This window comes from Spea bombifrons, chromosome 2 (genome assembly GCF_027358695.1).
Source record: "Spea bombifrons isolate aSpeBom1 chromosome 2, aSpeBom1.2.pri, whole genome shotgun sequence".
Lineage (NCBI taxonomy): Eukaryota > Metazoa > Chordata > Amphibia > Anura > Pelobatidae > Spea > Spea bombifrons.
In genome coordinates, this window is record NC_071088.1 from 2879196 (window position 1) to 2897494 (window position 18299).

At 46.7% G+C, this 18299-nt stretch overlaps 1 protein-coding gene across 2 annotated transcripts in view; it reads right to left on the minus strand.

Annotated features, from left to right (window-relative positions):
- Positions 1 to 763: 763 nt before the first annotated feature.
- Positions 764 to 18299, minus strand: part of BOC (BOC cell adhesion associated, oncogene regulated) — a 28542-nt gene continuing 11006 nt past the window's right edge. Inside the window, exons 3-18 of one of the 2 annotated variants that reach the window (XM_053455281.1) lie at positions 15448 to 15594; positions 13675 to 13818; positions 13097 to 13390; positions 12321 to 12593; positions 11779 to 12062; positions 11099 to 11258; positions 10762 to 10872; positions 10290 to 10496; positions 9416 to 9597; positions 8978 to 9083; positions 3268 to 3390; positions 2880 to 3086; positions 2524 to 2726; positions 2037 to 2110; positions 1488 to 1609; positions 764 to 1009 (exon numbers count right to left, since the gene is read on the minus strand). In XM_053455281.1, the coding sequence (XP_053311256.1) occupies positions 837 to 1009; positions 1488 to 1609; positions 2037 to 2110; positions 2524 to 2726; positions 2880 to 3086; positions 3268 to 3390; positions 8978 to 9083; positions 9416 to 9597; positions 10290 to 10496; positions 10762 to 10872; positions 11099 to 11258; positions 11779 to 12062; positions 12321 to 12593; positions 13097 to 13390; positions 13675 to 13818; positions 15448 to 15594 (2810 nt within the window). In that variant the 3' untranslated portion in view covers positions 764 to 836. Of the gene's footprint in view, positions 1010 to 1487; positions 1610 to 2036; positions 2111 to 2523; positions 2727 to 2879; positions 3087 to 3267; positions 3391 to 8977; positions 9084 to 9415; positions 9598 to 10289; positions 10497 to 10761; positions 10873 to 11098; positions 11262 to 11778; positions 12063 to 12320; positions 12594 to 13096; positions 13391 to 13674; positions 13819 to 15447; positions 15595 to 18299 lie in introns of both variants that reach the window. The other variant, XM_053455280.1, reaches the window with a different exon arrangement.

Genomic DNA, 18299 nt, shown 5'->3' on the forward strand with positions numbered 1-18299 from the left:
CGACATCCTGTGATGTCACTTCCTGTAGCGATTTCGATCCAAAATAACTTCCGGTTTGGAAGCTCCGTTTTTTTTTCTTGACATGTTATAGAGTTTATTTTGCTGCCGGAGACGTCTCCCGGTTTAATAATCTCTGCGACGGAATCGAACGTCCGTATTGTGACTCCTTTCACCGAATGCGTCGGCCCCTTCCGTTTATTGATCATTTCAATATCTCATTATAAAGAAAATAAACTCTATGTACAAGTGCATAAATATATAAATATATCTTTCATACAAAAATAAATTCTTCTTCTATTTACCTTAAAGAAAGGGTGAATTTGCTGCAGGATATAATAATACTAAGCACCTCTAACCGCGTTTACTGATACAGAACCCTTTGTTGGTTACGAAACACAATCTCCTTTGGATGAAAACGATTTAAAGGAAGAAAAAGGGTTTTTTTGCCATTCTCCAAAAAAAGCCACAAGCCATAGGTCAAGAACTTGACGTTACCAAGTAAAAGCGTGGAAATCTGTAGCGATATTAGGACTATAATTCCTATCAGCCTTTCTAGGAGAGGGTGGCTGAGAGCGAAGATGGATCCTTCAGCGCTTCCTCGATGTTCTGAACCGGTCTGTATGGAGACATCGTCCCCGGATTTTTATTACTAACCGGTCGGCAGTTGAAGATGGGAACAAAGGTCTTCTCTAGGCAACAGAAACGATGTATCCATCTCTTCCGTTAGTTCACAAAAAGAATCTTTTGAGACGGTACGGACACGGAGATACCGAGTATTACTTTATACTGCATCAGGATCACACCTGTCAAGAGTCCTTTAGTTATTTTGCGGTCCTTTAAGTGGCCGGTCTCTCCGATGAAGTCTGTGGACATACGGCATCTCGCTGCCGAGAGTCTGAGCTTCTGTCTGTGTCCACGACCAGTATCGTGTCGTGATGGAGTCCACCAAGAGCCTGCATGCAAATAGGTATTTCCGAAATCTCCACTGGTGGAAGCGCGTGTGTGGAACCTGAAAAAAAATATATAAAAACCCAGTTACTATATTTGCTTGGGGTAAAAAATACATACATATTATATATATATATATAATATTAGTACTAATATACAGTCACAGACAAAGGTAGCCAATAGTATGTCTCAGTCTTAATCATTCAGTCTATGGAGGAACGGACTTCATTAGCATTGCCGTAAAGCATCAGCTCAGTGTGGTTTTTGAGCCCGGAAAGTCACCCAAAATATCACGACTGACAGCAACGGCGGCTCCAGGTCTGCAGGTAAAGGGGGGTTATTGGGGCATTTAGCGATAATCAGCACTGGGTTTGTGTGTTTATTTTTCCTTGGGACTTGTCCTTTAAGCAGTAAGCGTTGCCCGTTAGTAGAGACGGGATGTGGGTCAGGCAACAACAGACAATCACAACAGAGGGTCGTTTAATAAGAAATGCTAAGGCCCAGCGGGTAATAAGCCGTGCACTAAATAATCAAATGACCTTGTTCGGTGGGTAAGGTGAGGACGGGGCAGTTGTCGGTTGTCACACAGCGAAGGACTGAAGTCTTGTCATCCTCCTCCATGTCGTGCAGAGAAAGCTCTTCCTTCAGTGTGGAGCACGACCTGGGATTTAACAAAGAACATTAGCTATGCAACTAATCCACCTTGAATGACAGAGAAAGTCTGTTTTCCAAAACAAGGGGCCCCAATTTACGTAAAACTGTGTAATAATTACGGTTATTAATAACCACAAATATGTCATAATCAGAAGCGAACTTAATGACACCGGCACCAGACACCGAATGCCAGTCTAGAGGGGCCCTGCGGAAATTACCCTAAAAAAAGCCCCCTTGATTGCAGACCCTTCATATATATTTAAGGAAAGTTCCGGGGTTATCCCAAGCATTACTGAATCCAATTACTGCAATTTTCTGTAATTACATCTACTCAACAACAAAAAATAATAATTGCTCTGCGTAATTTTTCCTGAATTTGCAGATTAACTTCCAGCATCGGCGGGAGCGGCCAGAAAAAAAAAAAAAAAACTTACCCTGCGGGTTTGTGATTTTCAGTAAAATGCCCGTCTTCTACGTCGCCTCCCTGGAGAAGAGTATTAGCTTCATCCTGAAAAGAGATCAGCACAAAAAAATAATCAGTGGTCACAGAATAAAAAAATTAAAGCAAAACTAAAGATGTTGTGTGAGCGTGAATGTGTATGTGTGAGCTTGAATGTGTATATGTGTGAGCGTGAATGTGTATATGTGTGAGCGTGAATGTGTATATGTGTGAGCGTGAATGTGTATGTGTGAGCGTGAATGTGTATGTGTGAGCGTGAATGTGTATGTGTGAGCGAGTAGTGTACCTTAGAGAGTTAACAAATAATTGAATACTAATAATAATCTACATAAAAACATTTAACTATACATTATACAAGGCCAGTTTAGCCCAGTAAAAGATTACGACCCGCAATAAATTTGACGTTGGATTAGTAATTGACATCTTTAAGACTTCAGAAAGGATCCACAATGTCTCTGTACCTGATTTACGGTGTCTGAGCTGTAATCTCTCTGCTTTGCTGCCGGATAGCCTGGCTTGTCGGATGGGCAGGAGCCGTTCACGACGTCACCGTTTGAATACGGAATGGGGCCGACGGCGGGCGTCCCTCGTAGGGGCACCATGGTGTACTGGCTCGATTGGGGGATGAGGCTTACGCTGGGGAACCCAATGTCGGTGGTCTGCTCTGTAAAGGGAGAACGTGTGTTATATTTCGGCACTGCCTTTACAAGCCACGCAGGATAGAATGTTGGAGACTCCTGGGTTCTGGCAGATTCCCCGTGTGTATAGAATGAATTCATTCCATACATGATTTGTTATAAATAATAATTAGACGTACTCTGTTTGGACCACGGTCTCCAAAGGCAGACAGGGATGAAAGCGACGATTATGAGGACAATGGAACCGAGGACGACGCCAACAATCAGGTAGGGCAGGTCGCTGGAACGGGCTACGGTGGCTGGCCCGGGTACCCCACTCCCGGGAGGCAGTTGGGGTGAAGGGATGACCGGCTGAGGCAGGGGTCCTGTCTGAGAAGACTTTCGAGCTGAAGGAGACATGGGACAGAATATGATAAGACATCTAGAACAGAATCAGGAGAGACGACCTTTGTCTGGAACACGATATATATCGCGGGATTCTGCTAAAAACCTCGGGGTGTTCAATCTGTACGTTGCAGCAAAGATTAAAGTGGTGGTGGGAGCCGAGACGTGGCACTGGGAACCCACCTTTGGTCTCGCACATCATGACGTTGCTGAACTCGCTTTCTCCTCCCTCGTTGTAACACTGCATCTTAATGTCATACGAGGTCTCCGGCTGCAGGTGGCTGATCGAGTGCCAGTAACAATCTCCTGGAACACAGAATATTGACGTTTTCAGGTCCATCTCTTACGGTTAAAAGGGATTTGGATCAATAAGGACAATAAGTACAGGAAGGTGCATCTGCCAGGCTAATGTTCAGCTCATAACACTTCGATCTCCGACAGGAGATCAGCCAGACAAAGGCTCGAGCTGCACACAGTCCTTCCATTCTAGAAGCTTTATTTACGACCCCTGGGTCTACGCGGCACCAAAGCCTTCGTTTCCCGAAAAAGTCATTTAAAAAGAGAGAATTCTTACCTGGGAATTCCTTTTCCTTGTCCATTTCCAGGTGGCACATGAGAAGTAGGCTCCGCCTACCAGGTAGGGCAGGAAACACTATAAAAAAAGGATACCTCCCCCTTCCTCCCCAGTGTGGTTAAAAAGAAAGACTCAGACAAATAATAGCAAAAACCAAATAGATTTTAATGGGCGGGGAAAAAGTGTGCCACCTGGAAATGGACAAGGAAAAGGAATTCCCAGGTAAGAATTCTCTCTTTCCCTTGCCATTCCAGGTGGCACATGAGAAGAATTAGCAAGATAGGGAGGGAAGGATTCCAGTCTGAAGGACACGACGACCAAATTGAGACTCGTCTGAGAGATGAAGGTTCAGCCTGTAGTGCCTTACGAACGTATGGATCGACCTCCAGGTCGCTGCCTTGCAAATGAGAGACGGAGACACCCCGGAGAGTTCGGCCCAGGAAGTTGAGACGGATCTGGTCGAGTGAGCCTTCAGGCCGGAGGGAGGTACTCTTCCCGCGGAGACGTAACATAAAGCGATAGCGTCCTTAAGCCAGCGGCTCACGGAAGCCCTGGATACTGATCTGCCCTTGCGGGGCCCCGCAAAGGACAGAAAGAGAGAATCGGATTTCTTCCAGGCCGACGTACGTGAGAGATATGACAGGATACATCTCCGCAGGTCTAGCGAATGGAGTTCCAGTTCTTTGGGATTCTTGGGATCCGGACAGAGTGTAGGTAGGACGATCTCCTGATCCGCATGAAAAGGGGAGACCACTTTAGGGAGAAACTCTGGAGGCAAACGAAGGATAATGCAGTCCGGCAGAATCCTGAGAAAAGGTTCAACTCTGGAGAGAGCCTGGATTTCGCTCACCCTCCTAGCGGAAGTGAGGGCTACGAGGAGGACAACCTTGTAGGTGAGCAGCTTAAGAGAGGTATCTACTAGAGGCTCAAATGGAGACAAGGTGAGTTGATGCAATACGAGATTAAGGTCCCAAGGAGGGACCGACGGCCGGATCCTAGGGCGAAGTCTACACATTCCCTTAGAAAATCTGGAGATCCACGGATGAGAGGCCAGATTGAAATCCAAGAAGTTACTCAGTGCTGAGATCTGGACCTTGATAGTAGCAGGTTGAAATCCTTTATCAAAGCCATCTTGAAAAAAGTGCAGCACCTCGCGGATAGATGGAGTGGATACTTCATGCACATTGCACCAGGCGATGAATGTCTCCCAAACCTTTTGGTACTTGGTGGCCGTAGAAATTTTGCGGCTGGAGAGAATGGTGTTCACCACAGATGCAGCTAATCCTTTGGAGGACAAGATCTCCCTTTCAGAAGCCATGCAGAGAGGTTGAGTCGGAATGGATCTGGGTGGAGAACAGGACCTTGAATGAGAAGATCCTTCACCTGAGGAAGAAGCAAAGGTTCGTCTATGGACAAGGTGGTAAGGTCCGAGAACCAGATCCTGCGAGGCCAGAAAGGAACAACCAGGATGACTTTTTGAGGGTTTCCCCGAATTTTCCGGAGTACTCTGGAGATAAGGGGAAGCGGAGGAAAAACGTATGCGAGGTCGAAATCCCAGGTCTGCGAGAGTGCTTCCAGTGCTCGGGGATGACCGACTGGTGAAAGAGAAAAAAACTCCTTTACCTGAGCGTTCAGGTGCGTGGCCATCAGGTCTATCTGAGGAGTGCCCCATTTCCTTGTAATGAGGGCGAAGACTTTTTTGTTTAAGGACCATTCTCCTGGAGGTACTGATTTCCTGCTGAGGTAATCCGCCTCCTGATTCAGAGACCCCTTGATATGAACCGCAGAGAGAGTGCAGAGATTGAACTCCGCCCATCTGCAGATCTGAGCAGTCAGGGTCTGCAGGCGTCTGCTTCTGGTGCCACCTTGTTTGGAAAGGTAGGCCACCACGGTGATGTTGTCTGAAAGGATCCTGATGGACTTGTGCCGCAGGATTGAAGACCAGAACCTGAGAGCCCTCCAGACCGCCAGTAGTTCTAGAAAATTGATGTGTAGGCTTGATTCTTGGGGAGACCAGGATCCCTGGGCAAAATGGCTTCCCATGACGGCACCCCAGCCTGTCAAACTGGCGTCGGTGGAGATTACCACCCAATCTCTCGTCTGCCAAGGGAGACCCTGCGAAAGATTCTTGGTTGACAGCCACCAACGGAGTGACTCCCGAACGAGGGGAGAAAGCCGGACCTTCTTGTGTAGGGATGTCTGGGAGCGATCCCAGTGATCCAGTAAAAATTGTTGAAGGGGTCTTGCGTGAGCCAGTGCCCAGGGAACCGCCGGGATGGAGGAAGTCATGAGACCGAGCAAGGACATGACGGATCTGAGGGACACTGACTTGTACTGCAGGACTGTATGTGAGAATTCCCGTAACCTTAGGATCTTGTCCTGCGGGAGAAACGTCTTCTGTACTTCTGAATCGAGGATCATTCCCAGAAAAGACCGACGTCTGTTTGGCAGAAACTTTGACTTTAGGGGGTTCACTAACCATCCCAGTTTGTGGAGCGTCCTGAGGGAAAATTCTAGATGAGATTGGAGCAATGATGCCGAAGCTGCTATCAGGAGCCAATCGTCCAGGTATGGGACCACCTTTATGCCTCTTTGCCTCAGGAAGGCCACGACGACTGACATGAGTTTTGTGAAGATTCGTGGTGCTGAAGCAATCCCAAAGGGAAGCGCCCGAAACTGAAGATGCCGAATCCCTTGAGGTAGTGGAACGGCCAGACGGAGGAATCTTTGGTGGTCTTCTCTGATGAGGACATGTAGATAGGCGTCTCGCAGGTCTATAGTGACCATGAAGTCCCCCGATGAAACAACCTCCGTGGCGGACTTCAGGGATTCCATCCGGAACCTGTTGTATCTGATGCAGGCATTTACCAACTGTAGATTGATTATTAGTCTGAATTTCCCGGATGGTTTTGGTACGACAAAGACGTGGGAATAAGTTCCCTCTCCTATTTCTTGAAGAGGCACCGGGACCAGAGCCCTTTCGTGAATAAGGTTGTTGAGTGTGGAGAAGAATCCCGCTCTTTTCCAAGGATCTGTGGGAGGCATGGACAGCAGGAATCGCTGGGCAGGTAGGTGAGTAAACTCCGGAGCATAGCCTTGATTGATGATGCGAAGAACCCAGGGGTCTGAGGTGATCTCTTCCCAGGCATGCAGGAAACCGGATAGCCTGCCCCCTACCTGAAACCTGCTGGCGTCAAAACTTCCCTGATTTGCCGTCCCTGCCTCTGCCTCTTCCTCTCTGGAATCTGCCTCTCGCGTAGGGTTTACCCCGAAAGGACTGGTACTCTTGATAGGATGTTGAGGGCCTGTAGGACTCCCTGTCTCTTGGAGCTCTGAAATAATTGGACCTGAAACGCGGTGGTCCCTTCCTCTGAGGTAACCAGTGCTTATCACCCGTGGTGGATTCCAGAATCGTGTCAAGGTCGCTGCCGAAGAGGTGGTTCCCCTGGAACGGAATGCTGCACAGCTTGTGTTTGGAGGCGTTATCTGCAGACCACGACTTGAGCCAGAGCGCTCGTCTAGAAACCGCAGAAAGTGCCGTGGCTTTAGCAGATGTACGGACAGATTCAATGGAAGCATCGGAGATGAAGTCAATAGCTAGGCAGGTGTCGGACAAGTTTCTTGCGACCTGCTCAGACCCTGGAATAGCTGCAAGATCTTCCACCGCTTGTTGGAGCCAGATCTTAATGGCTCTAGAAGTTGACGCTATTGCAATGGCTGGACGAAAGTTCGCCGCTGCTGCCTCAAAAGCCCTCTTGGCGGCATTCTCAGCCCGCCGGTCCATGGGGTCTTTGAAGTGGGACGCGTCCTCCATCGGAATGGCTGTTTTCTTCGTAGCCTTGGCTACTGCGGTGTCTACTTTCGGGACTTCCCAGGCCTCAGAATTCTTGCCATCAAAGGGAAACAGCTTTTTGGTTCTGGAAGACGTGAAGAATCTCCGGTCCGGATATTTCCACTGCTCCGTGATTATGGCCGAAAGCGAGTCGTGAACTGGAAAGGTCTGCGGCTTCCTAGAGTGACCCTGAAAAGGATCCGGTTTTGAAACTGGTATATCATCCTGTAGATTTAGAGTAGATCTGACTGCAGAGATTAGCTTCCCTGTTTCTTCGACTGGGAAGAAAAAGGTTTCTTCTTTAACTTCCCCCTCCTCATCCGAAGACTGGGGGTCATTAGACTTGTAGTCGTATTCAGAAAAGGGTGCCGAATAATCTTCCAGGGTATCTGGTAGAACATTTGGAGGACCCTGCTGGAAAAGATGATGCTGAGACACCGGCCCCTGAGCGGAGCTTGCCATGGCACGAAAACAGTCAAAGGTGGACTGCAGCTCCCCCTTCAACCAGGAGGTAAATTCTGAATTGGAAACATCTTTAGGCCGAGAGCAGGAGCTGCACATTTTGGCCGTAGGATCGTGTAAGGTCTTTTTACAAGATGAGCAGGCTTTATGTTTCGTTTTCCCCACAGACTTCCTATGTGGGGAGGCCTCAGAAGGAATGTCTGGATTTTTGTCTGACATAACTGAGGAGAAAACACAAAAATTATAACATCAGAAAGCAATGGAATAGGCCATAGAAATCTCTCTCTAAACTAGGAGAGAAAACACCTACTTGAAAAGGCAATATACAGTCCTCAGGCACAGGCAGGCAAAAAAAGGAGGAGTAAAAAATCCAATAATACAGTACAGGTCGAAGAGCATGGAAAGATCTTACCCATTCTGGCGTTTTTATAGAGGCATTTAGGCGCCAAGGCCCGGAAACCGTCACATCCGGAAATTCCTCGTCAATTGACCTCTCGTGACCCCGGACGGAAGCCGGAGTAATTGCAGAGAGGAGATAATAAAACCGGGTGCCGAGAGGTCGGCACTGCCGGCTTAAAGAAAACTGCTCGCGCCGGAGCGCTCTCCTGCCGCCGCACGCTGAGGATTCCCCCTCCCCGGGACGGAGAGAACCGGAGCCCGGGGATGTACGTCCCAGTGAGCCCCCTGGGCTGTGGGCAACGTATAACGAGGACTGAGCCTCGTGTTACCGCGATTACCGCGGAGTTTACAGCCTCCGAGGCTGCCGCATCACCCTGGATCCACCGGGACCACTACCGGGTGTCGGGAGAGAGGATGCCCCCCCGGGGCTCCAAGAAAACAAAAAAAGAGGTAAGCTTCAGCCTAACCGCTACCTGAGTAGGGCAGGAAACAACACTGGGGAGGAAGGGGGAGGTATCCTTTTTTTATAGTGTTTCCTGCCCTACCTGGTAGGCGGAGCCTACTTCTCATGTGCCACCTGGAATGGCAAGGGAAAAATCACTGGGTCGTCAGCAAAGATCACTCACCTTTCACTACGTCTTTCTTGTAATCGCTGTCGTTGTCGCTGTCGGTGGGACGGTAGTAAATGTAGAAGCCGTGGATAGGAGTGTTATTGTTGCTGGCCAAGATGTACTAAAAAAATTAAATTAAAAAAATTAATCAAATTAATCTACGCTACTTTAAGGAGTTCAAGACAAGAGGAAGGAGCCTTTGACTCGGACCCCCTTTAGGGGATGGAGGAGACCCCTGTTCGAGTTCATCTATTACAGCGCTATATTATTGTAATGTTCTTTTCATCTAATTCTATCCGTTCCAAGAATTTTATGTCTATGGCTCCTAAGATCCTGGTCAAGTTCCTGGATAGGAGCAACAGACTGTAAGCTCCTGCGCACGAAACCCCTCTCTTATCCTTCTTTCGCATGGCGGCCTCTAAGCCGACAGCCGGCACATTGATAGAATCTTACCATCCACTTCAACATGATGGTGGTCTCATTGATGGCCTCCGTGTAGGTAATGTAGGGTCCGGTCACGGGCCGCTCGTACACGCGGTTACTGTAGCCGGACACCACGTATGGCTTGGAGGGGGCGCTGGGCTGGCTCTCCCCGAAGATATTCAGAGCTCTCACCCGGAACTTGTATGAAGTCCCTAGAAACGGAAAAGACTCATCGTTAGCAGCCTGAAAGAGTTAAACGAAAGCCGTCTACGGAGTCTGGCCATGGTATCCGTTCTATCTGGAACCTCTGAGACTTTATCATTCTAGAGAGAATTTGTGTCTCATTTTAACTCATTCCACCCAAACACCTCCAAGACATGAACCTGGGAAGCGAGGAAAGAGACAGAAAACAACAATTTGGTTTAAAAGGAACAGAAAACTCGGAATGTTTGATTAAAGATAGAGGGTAAGAATTCACACGGCCTCCCTCCACGTACGTTATAGAAAGGCCGGGGTATTTCTGGGTGCAAAGTCACAGGAAATGGGTCTGGTTTTTATTATTATTTTTTATAAAGATATTGGCATGTCGTGACTATGAACCTGCGAGGAGTAACAGGGAATTTGTCGATTTTGGACAAAATACTTAATTATTTCCAAATGTCTGGAGCGCAGATAAAATGTTTGGTTTAGCAAAATAAAGAGTCAGATAAATCTTAATAATCCACGTTTAGCATTTGGTACTCATCAGTCTATAAGATGCTGATGGTGGTTTTTTAAATTGTAATGAAAGATCAAATGTCATACAAGAGGACCACCAAGACGGGAACCCAACCTCACTGGTGGATCAGTAACACTGAGGAGTAAAAGGGCAACAATGCATCAAGCTATAAAGTTTCAGCTTTACCTTTTTCGAGATTTTTTATTTCCACCGACAGACGGGACGGCGGGATGTCCCTGGTCGCTAAGACCCAGTCTCCCGGTTGTTTCAGCTTCTTGTACTCTACGCGGAACGACTGGATGGGGAAGCCGCCGTTGCGTCTCGGGATCCACGTGACGTACACAGAGGTCTCCGAAGCTGTTGAGATGGTGGGTCGGTCTGGAGCCTCGGGAGCTGTTGAAGAAAATCAATTATTGAAAAACAAAGTATTTTAAGATTTTTAAGGTCCTCATTTCCAGCGACTTTCACGTAATTCATAACAGTTACTATGACAATATCTGCCCCTTTATAGGACAAAACCGACAGCGAGGCAGAAATCTGTTGCATGCTGTAGAAGAGATGTAAGTTGGGAACTTTCAAAAAAACCTAAATAGGTCCAGAATTAACTTTTTTTTCTTTTAATCCGAGCGATAAGTTATTAGGTTTCAGGGACTCTTACGGGAGAGGCGGTTGTTATCCAAAGGGACGCTGCTCTGGGTGCTGGTTCCAGGATCATCCTTCTGGATCTGGAGTTCTTTACTGGGTATGATGTCCGGTTTGGGCCGACGTCCTGTAAAACCAATGTTTTTAACAAAAATCAAAGGAGGGACAGATTGCCGAGAACCAAACTTGTGAAATAACTCCCCAAAGCGGAGAGCCTAAGGGGGGGTCTCATCTGCTGTCCCATTCTATGGTGGGAAAATATAAACTATTCCGGGGAATTGGCCTCTCTGTGCCGGGCGGTAAGAAGTCCGCTCCTGGGTTACATCTCTTAGCCGATAACTATACACACGTACCCGTCCTGAAGGTCACCATGGCCGTCTGCCCCTCTCCGGCACAGTTATAAGCCGCCATCTCCACTTCGTACAAGCTCCCGGGGTCCAGTTTGCTCAAAGTGAGACGGGACTGAGAGCCGGGGACCCTGGACACTGTCCACTCATCGGAGGCATTGACCACCTGCTGCACAAAACAACGGGGGGGAAAAAATAAATACAGACAAAATCACAGTTACTTAAAGCAAACTGACAATAGTTCTGGCTGTATTAGAACTCTAAGTGCATTCGTAACATAGTAACATAGTTTGTAAGGTTGAAAAAAGATCTAAGTCCATCAAGTTCAACCTTTCTACCTAACCTTCCTATTCTTGATCCAAAAGAGAATTATAATTAGAGCATTGGAATTCTAAATTGAGAATCTCCAAGAGGCTATTAGTAACTAAGTATTAGTAACTAAGTAAGTATTAGTAACTAAGCTATATTAGTAACTATTTAGTAATTTTTAAATACACAAAATAAACACCTTTGGGACAGAAACATTTGTTTAAAGTAAAAGCAGCTCATGGAATGTCTTCATTTAAATATTGGAGGAAGATGAGAGTGAGAACATTTTATTGGTAACGTGTCCTGGAATGGCAGCCACGTTGGTTTCTTCTGATAAGCGGTATGAGTCCATAAGCCGGTAAGCGCGGTTTTAATACCTTTCGATGCTTCACTAAGTAGTACAGCAGGGGGGCTCCTCCATCGTGCCGCGGCTTCCACACCAGTTCGTAGAAGTCGGTTTTAGATGTTCGGGGAGAGCTGAGGACGATGGGAGCTTCCGGCTGGACGATGCTGTCTTTACCCGTCGGGCACGGAGCAGGTACTCCGGGAGTTGGGACCCTCGGTTTTAACTGGGCTTTGAGCAACAATTGCCTGTCGTAAGCCAAGGGTGGTCCCGTGGGGGGCAGGGTAAGAACATCGGACCCAGGGTTCAGGAACGTTCCTTTAATGAGAGAGAGGAGGATGAACAGTGAGATATGATCCTTAAACAGATTAGAGATATTGTCCTTCCCGTATCAATTATAAATTATATAAAGAAAATAATTTAATTAATAATTTATTAAAAATAAAATGAACAAAAATATCAGCGTCCACAAAAGAAGCTAATTACACGATATGTGAATTGTTTGATTATAAAGGATTATACTTTAGTTTTTTAGCGGTTTTGCCGCCCGCCCGTTAGTAAGCCGCCACTCCTCACCTGGCCTGTTGGTTATGAGCAGAGTTAAGGCCTGCGCGCTCCCCACTTCATTCTCCGCCATGCACTGGTAAATCCCTTCATCTTCGGGGCCCACGTTGTTCACCCGCAGAACCTTCCTGGAGATTTTGTGCCGCGGGCCGGGCAGCACCGGCGTGGCGTTCCTCAGCCACACTACGGAAGGCTGGGGGTTACCCCTGACCTCACACGTAAACCTCGTGCTCTGACCCCATGCCACCGTCTGCTGGGAAAGCTCCATGCTGACCTCGGGGGGTTCTGTGGAAGGAAGAAAACCAACCTTATGAGGAATCTCCCACCATTGTTTAATTACCAGATAAAAATACATTTTCATTAACTTTGTCTGCATATCAGCCGTTTGTATGATTCTCGCTCTGTTATCTGAGCCCCGATCTACTAAACCCCCCGACTCCTTATCATACTGCCTGTGGGAACAATAGAATGCCTCAGTCTTAATCACCCAGTCGGACTCTCTGACTAATAAAAGTCTATGGAGGAACGGACTTCATTAGCATTGCCATAAAGCATCAGCTCAGTGTGGTCTTTGAGTAAGGAAAGTCACCCCAATTTTTTTATGGGACCTTCTCTTTAACTGTGATCAAGTAGACCCAGATTTAATACCAACCAATCCCATAAGCCTCAAGACCAAAGGTCTCCATGATCCCACCCCCCAAGGGGCAAATCTTCACCATGGCAGAACCGCAGAGCATTTCACGTGTGCCCGTAAGGTCACCGGTAATATAAAGACCAGGAACACTCACCGAAGACCTGAACGTTATAGAAGATGAACGCAGATCCCTCGTCCCCTATGCCATTGCTGGCCGTACACGTGTACGTCCCTGAGTCCTCCTCGCTCGTGGCATCGATCAACAGGTTACTGAGTAGGAAGCGGGTCTTGTTGTGCCCCGCGATGCCCGTTCCGTTCTTGGTCCAGGTGATTTTCGGAGGTGGCATGCCGCTGGCCACACACTCCAGGATGAGGCTCTGGCCCTTGGTCACGATGATGGTCTGAGAGACAGGAGGATAAATAATACGAGCCGCCTCCGCCGTGGAGCCTGGAGGGTGAAAAGCAAATTGAATTATATAACTAAAAGATAATAATAATAATAATAATAATAATAATAAAAAGTTGTAATTTTAGAAGTAGAAAATATAATACAAAAGCCAGCAGGGGCAGTTGATGGAGATCAGAAGAACATGGTGGCCAAGGATCCTCCAGAGTCCAAACATTGAGAATTCGGGACTGTTGGCACGTATGATTATCGCATTAACCGGTGGAACTGTTGTTTCTCTGTTCCTTTTAAGATATAAAATACTTTTTAAGCATTAGAATACTTACGGCGAACGCGCAGCCGGTCACTGGACACAGAGGTTTTGACTTCCTGGGTGACGGGGTTATACGCGGCGCACTTGTACGTCCCTTCATCTTCCTGAGTGGCGTTCACGATTTGGAGGTTACCAGAGGGCATGATCAGATAATGATCTGCGGACAGACAGAGATTACAGACTGAGCGGGCTTATCAGCATTAGAACGCCTGCATTTGGAGGGGAAAAGGGAAGCAAACCACTCGATGGTGTAACAAATTATTTAAAACCTGGAGGAAACGGGGAAGCAGGCAGAGCTCCATTTTTGGAATTTAAGATTTATTGGTATTCTGAAAAAAAAAGTTCGGTCAGGATTGGCAGTCTATATATTGGTTTCAGTGATGTCATCATAACCTCAGGGTGGTAGATAAGTGGAACAGCCTCCCAGCAGAGGTGGTAGAGGGTAATACAGTGAGGGTATTAAACATGCATGGGACAGACATACGGCTCCTGAATCTAAGGTTTGAGTCTATGTTTGTATAATGTGCCAATAACTTTTTAGTCTATTAAATGATTTAGACCCCCGGGTCTTACAGAATTCTGGAGGCCGTTACGCTCCCCTCGCAGACACCGGTTAACGTTCTGCGGAATGTGAGAAAACAATGAACGCCGGGAGATGCAGGTCAAAAACCTCACGAGTCTCCCATAACAGCTAGGAGACCATGCGCCACTCAGCGCCCGAGGCACCTCTGCTCGCCTGGCAGACAAGCTTCTATTATCCTCTTATTTTGACGTTTGAAGCGAGTGTGGATTGTCAGCTCCGAGTCCGTGCAGCTCCAGGCACGTCCCGGGGAAGCGAGGTGTGTTTGTGCGCTCAACCATGGACGGCAGGAAAGCGTGACCGAACCGGCAGCCGGCCAGGACTTCCGCGTTTATACAGAGGCAGCGTTATACAGAATAGAATATTATTATTATTAATAACCATAATAATAATATAAGTGATACTAGTAACGATTGAGTGGGAGTGAAAGCTCTTCACTCGGGGGGGGGGTGTTGAGAAGACTATTGGGTCTCGGTGTAGAGGGGGCTCCCCTGTGCGTTCCACATATCGCACTCGCACTTTCATTTAGAATGTTATAAGCCTGCAGATACATTATATTAAAGCTAGCCGGAGATATGCAAGTGAAAGGGTTAAACACGTGTGTGCCGATTGTTCTCATACATTCTAGAACGTACAGAACGCGTTACATTCAAGGTTCCGCAGGTGTCGGAATAAATAATATCGTTCATTCATCACAGCGGGTGACACGCTCGAGGTCCTGCTAAGTCACGAGGCCAAGTTTATAGATAAGATAGAGTAGGGGTGGAGGAGCCCTGCGAGTACTACTGACAGACCGCATCCCGCGGGTTTCTTACAATTTATTATCTTTATTGCCAGCGTTATACTTATTCTGTTCTCTGCTTTATTGATTCGTTTATAGATTAAATTGTTGTTTATTTTATATATTTTAATAAACGGATACGTTTGATTAACTATTCTCTATTTTATTAAATCCTCCATTATTCTTTATAAATAGAGTTTATATAAAATGATTATTTAATTGAGAAATAAGAGGTTAATAAAGGGAATAGAGAAGAGCGTAAGGAACGGCTGAAGCAATCCATTGGGTTCCTGTCTGGAATTCGGAGAGTTAAAGACAGAATTTTCCGTACTTTATCACTTCTGTGATTTGTGAATTCGATTAATAATCAGGTTAAATTGCGAAACGAGTCGGTGGTTTTGGACGCCGGTGGCCGGTGGTCTCACCTCTGGAGGTCTCCAGCCATTCCTGCTTGACGCTGTAGCGCACCTGGGCCTTGGGGTGGCTCTCGGGCAGGTTACACGCGATCACGGCTGTGTTGCCCTCATCCACCTCGATCACGTGCTGCGTGTCCAACTTAAAGTCTTGCAGGTCTGTAAATAAAAAAAATAAATTAAAATAAATAAAATGAATTAAAATGTTTCAAGGAAGATTCAGAATGTATCAAGAATGTATCAGAACGGCTGGAGTTGGAGGATTGTGCACTGAGCGAGGAAAGGGTGCGCTGGGCGAGGAAAGGGTGCGCTGAGCGAGGAAAGGGTGAGCTGGGCGAGGAAAGGGTGAGCTGAGCGAGGAAAGGGTGAGCTGAGCGAGGAAAGGGTGCGCTCGGCGAGGAAAGGGTGCGCTCGGCGAGGAAAGGGTGCGCTGGGCGAGGAAAGGGTGCGCTGGGCGAGGAAAGGGTGCGCTGGACGAGGAAAGGGTGCGCTCGGCGTTCTGGTTAGGGAGGGGTTCCAATGGCCTCCACTAAATGAAATGGAAAAAGAACACACATATACCCCCCCGCCCCCCCCCCCCAGACTGAGAGAGATCTGGTTTCTTGACACCTGGCCCGCGCATGCTGCTACATTTGAGAAATCCATTAGGAGCGGTTATTACAGCAACTTCCTCGCTGCATTCCAAACGCTCGCTCCTATCAGCCAACTCCCATCAATCAAGCAAAGCCCTTCGCCTCCCGAGTCTCCTGCCATCTCACACACTCATTCTTTCTGTCATTACTGGCTTCAGACCCCATTTCATCCGCCTCACCCCCCCCAGCCCCGGCCCCCCCGGCCCTCTCTTCCAGTTATAACCCTCCTATGAATTGGCAAAGGGCTGGGAGGTGGAAAAGCAGGCAGTTAGCGATGGAGGCCGAGTCATGGCAGAGAGACGGCCAAAAAATTATTCCTGGCAGGCAAATGGGGGGGGGGAGAAGAGACCCCAAAAACAAACTGAGAAGTAAAAACGCTTTCTGATTTTAATTTAAAAGAAAAAAAAAAAAGAAAATCAAATGAATTTTTGGAAAAGGGGAAGATTATTGGTTATTATTCCCTGTATTTCTACACTGCAACCAAAATAGCGTACACACACACGCAAACATACATACACGCATACATACATACACACATACACGCGTACACACACACGCATCCATACACACTTATATGCAGATCGGCCTCCGTCTAGTCACCCGTTTCTCCTGCTGTAACGACTCAAACCTTAATCAGTCGTTGGTCTCGTCTTAGATTCAGGAGCCGTATGTCTATCCCATGCATGTTTAATCCCCTCACTGTATTACCCTCTACCACCTCTGCTGGGAGGCTCTTCTACTAATCTACCACCCATATGGATATATAAAGATGTATATATACACGTATGATATTATAATCTTATAATGTATCACTTTCCACAGCGGTTCGCGTGGTTCATGAATACAAAGTAACAGAAAGGAACCTAAAGAATGTTTGGGGGGTTTTACGGACGAGCCCCCCCAATACGACTAAAACTTCTCTTGTTACAAAAGTTACAATAATTAACCATTTGCAACATTAATAGAAAGTTCATTTTTGTGGAATATCTGAATCCTCGCCGTGACGCGCCCAACGCGGTTCTTGTTTTCGCGCCGGTTTAGAACTCGAGACGCGGATCATTTAAGTACAAAAAGGGACATAGCGGCCAAAAATGGGGGGGGCAAGGAAGTCGCCCCCGCCTGTCGTTATTAACTTAAGCTGTGGCCTTTCCGTGTGATTTGCTGGGATGTGGTTTTATTTCCGCGCCGGCGACCGATCCGACGGCCAAAAGCCGCTGCCCGAGACAATTAAACGACGCCTCAAAGGAAAGGAAGAGCCGCCAGACGCGTTTCTCGGAGTGCATTAATAGCCCAATTGTAAACTATACCCGGGGTCCCCTCGGCTTGGGCGCAGGGGTCATTATTCAAGAACACAGGGGTATTGACGACCCGTGGCGTGCGACCAGGAATAACAAAGTAACCCCTGGTTACCAAAAAACGGAGACTTTGAAGTCCTCTGCGTGATTGAAGGAAGGTGAAAAAAATACTGGGGAGGAAAAAAAACAAAACGAAAACAAGCAGCTATTGGGAAACAACAACTCCCATCATCCTGGACGGCACATTGAGACATACCGTCGACTAATTTCATCGCTGCGATAACTAACCGAGGAAAGACAAGAAACATTCTGAGATCGTAGAAAAGAGGGAAACCAGGGGAGGAAAAAGGGACACAGTGATTAGGGGAGAGGGACTGGCTGAACTTAGCAAGGACACTTGGCAGATATGCAAACGGCATTTTATGGCAGAAAATATTAGATTGTTAACCAATAAAAGCCGCCGCCATGTGTTGTGCATAAAAAACGCGTCCATATTTAATAAGGTCTTTGAAAAGGTTTTTTTTATTATTTTTTTATTTTTTTTATATCCTGCGTTCCAAACTTAACTGGAAAAAGTTCTCTAAGTGAAATATTTAAACCAGGTTTTTGCTGTAAAATGTAAAAGCCAGGGTTTTCTTTAACGCAGTAAAATTGCACCTTTAATCTTCGGCTCGGAATGTAATTTCTCTTTTTTTTTTTATCCTCCTTCTGCCATTTAAATCAAGCAAATAAAAAAAAAATAATAATACAATAGTTCCAAGTTCTCATTTTTCTCTCCCAAAAGATCTTTTTTTTTTTTTTTTTTTTTTTAGCGTCTCGGAGAGAAAAGTAATTCCAGATGATGCTTAATAGATGAAAAGGAATTTTTTATTTTATTTTTTTTAAAGAAATGGAAGAATAAAGAAGTTTTTTTTTTTTTCAGGGTATCTGGGCTCCC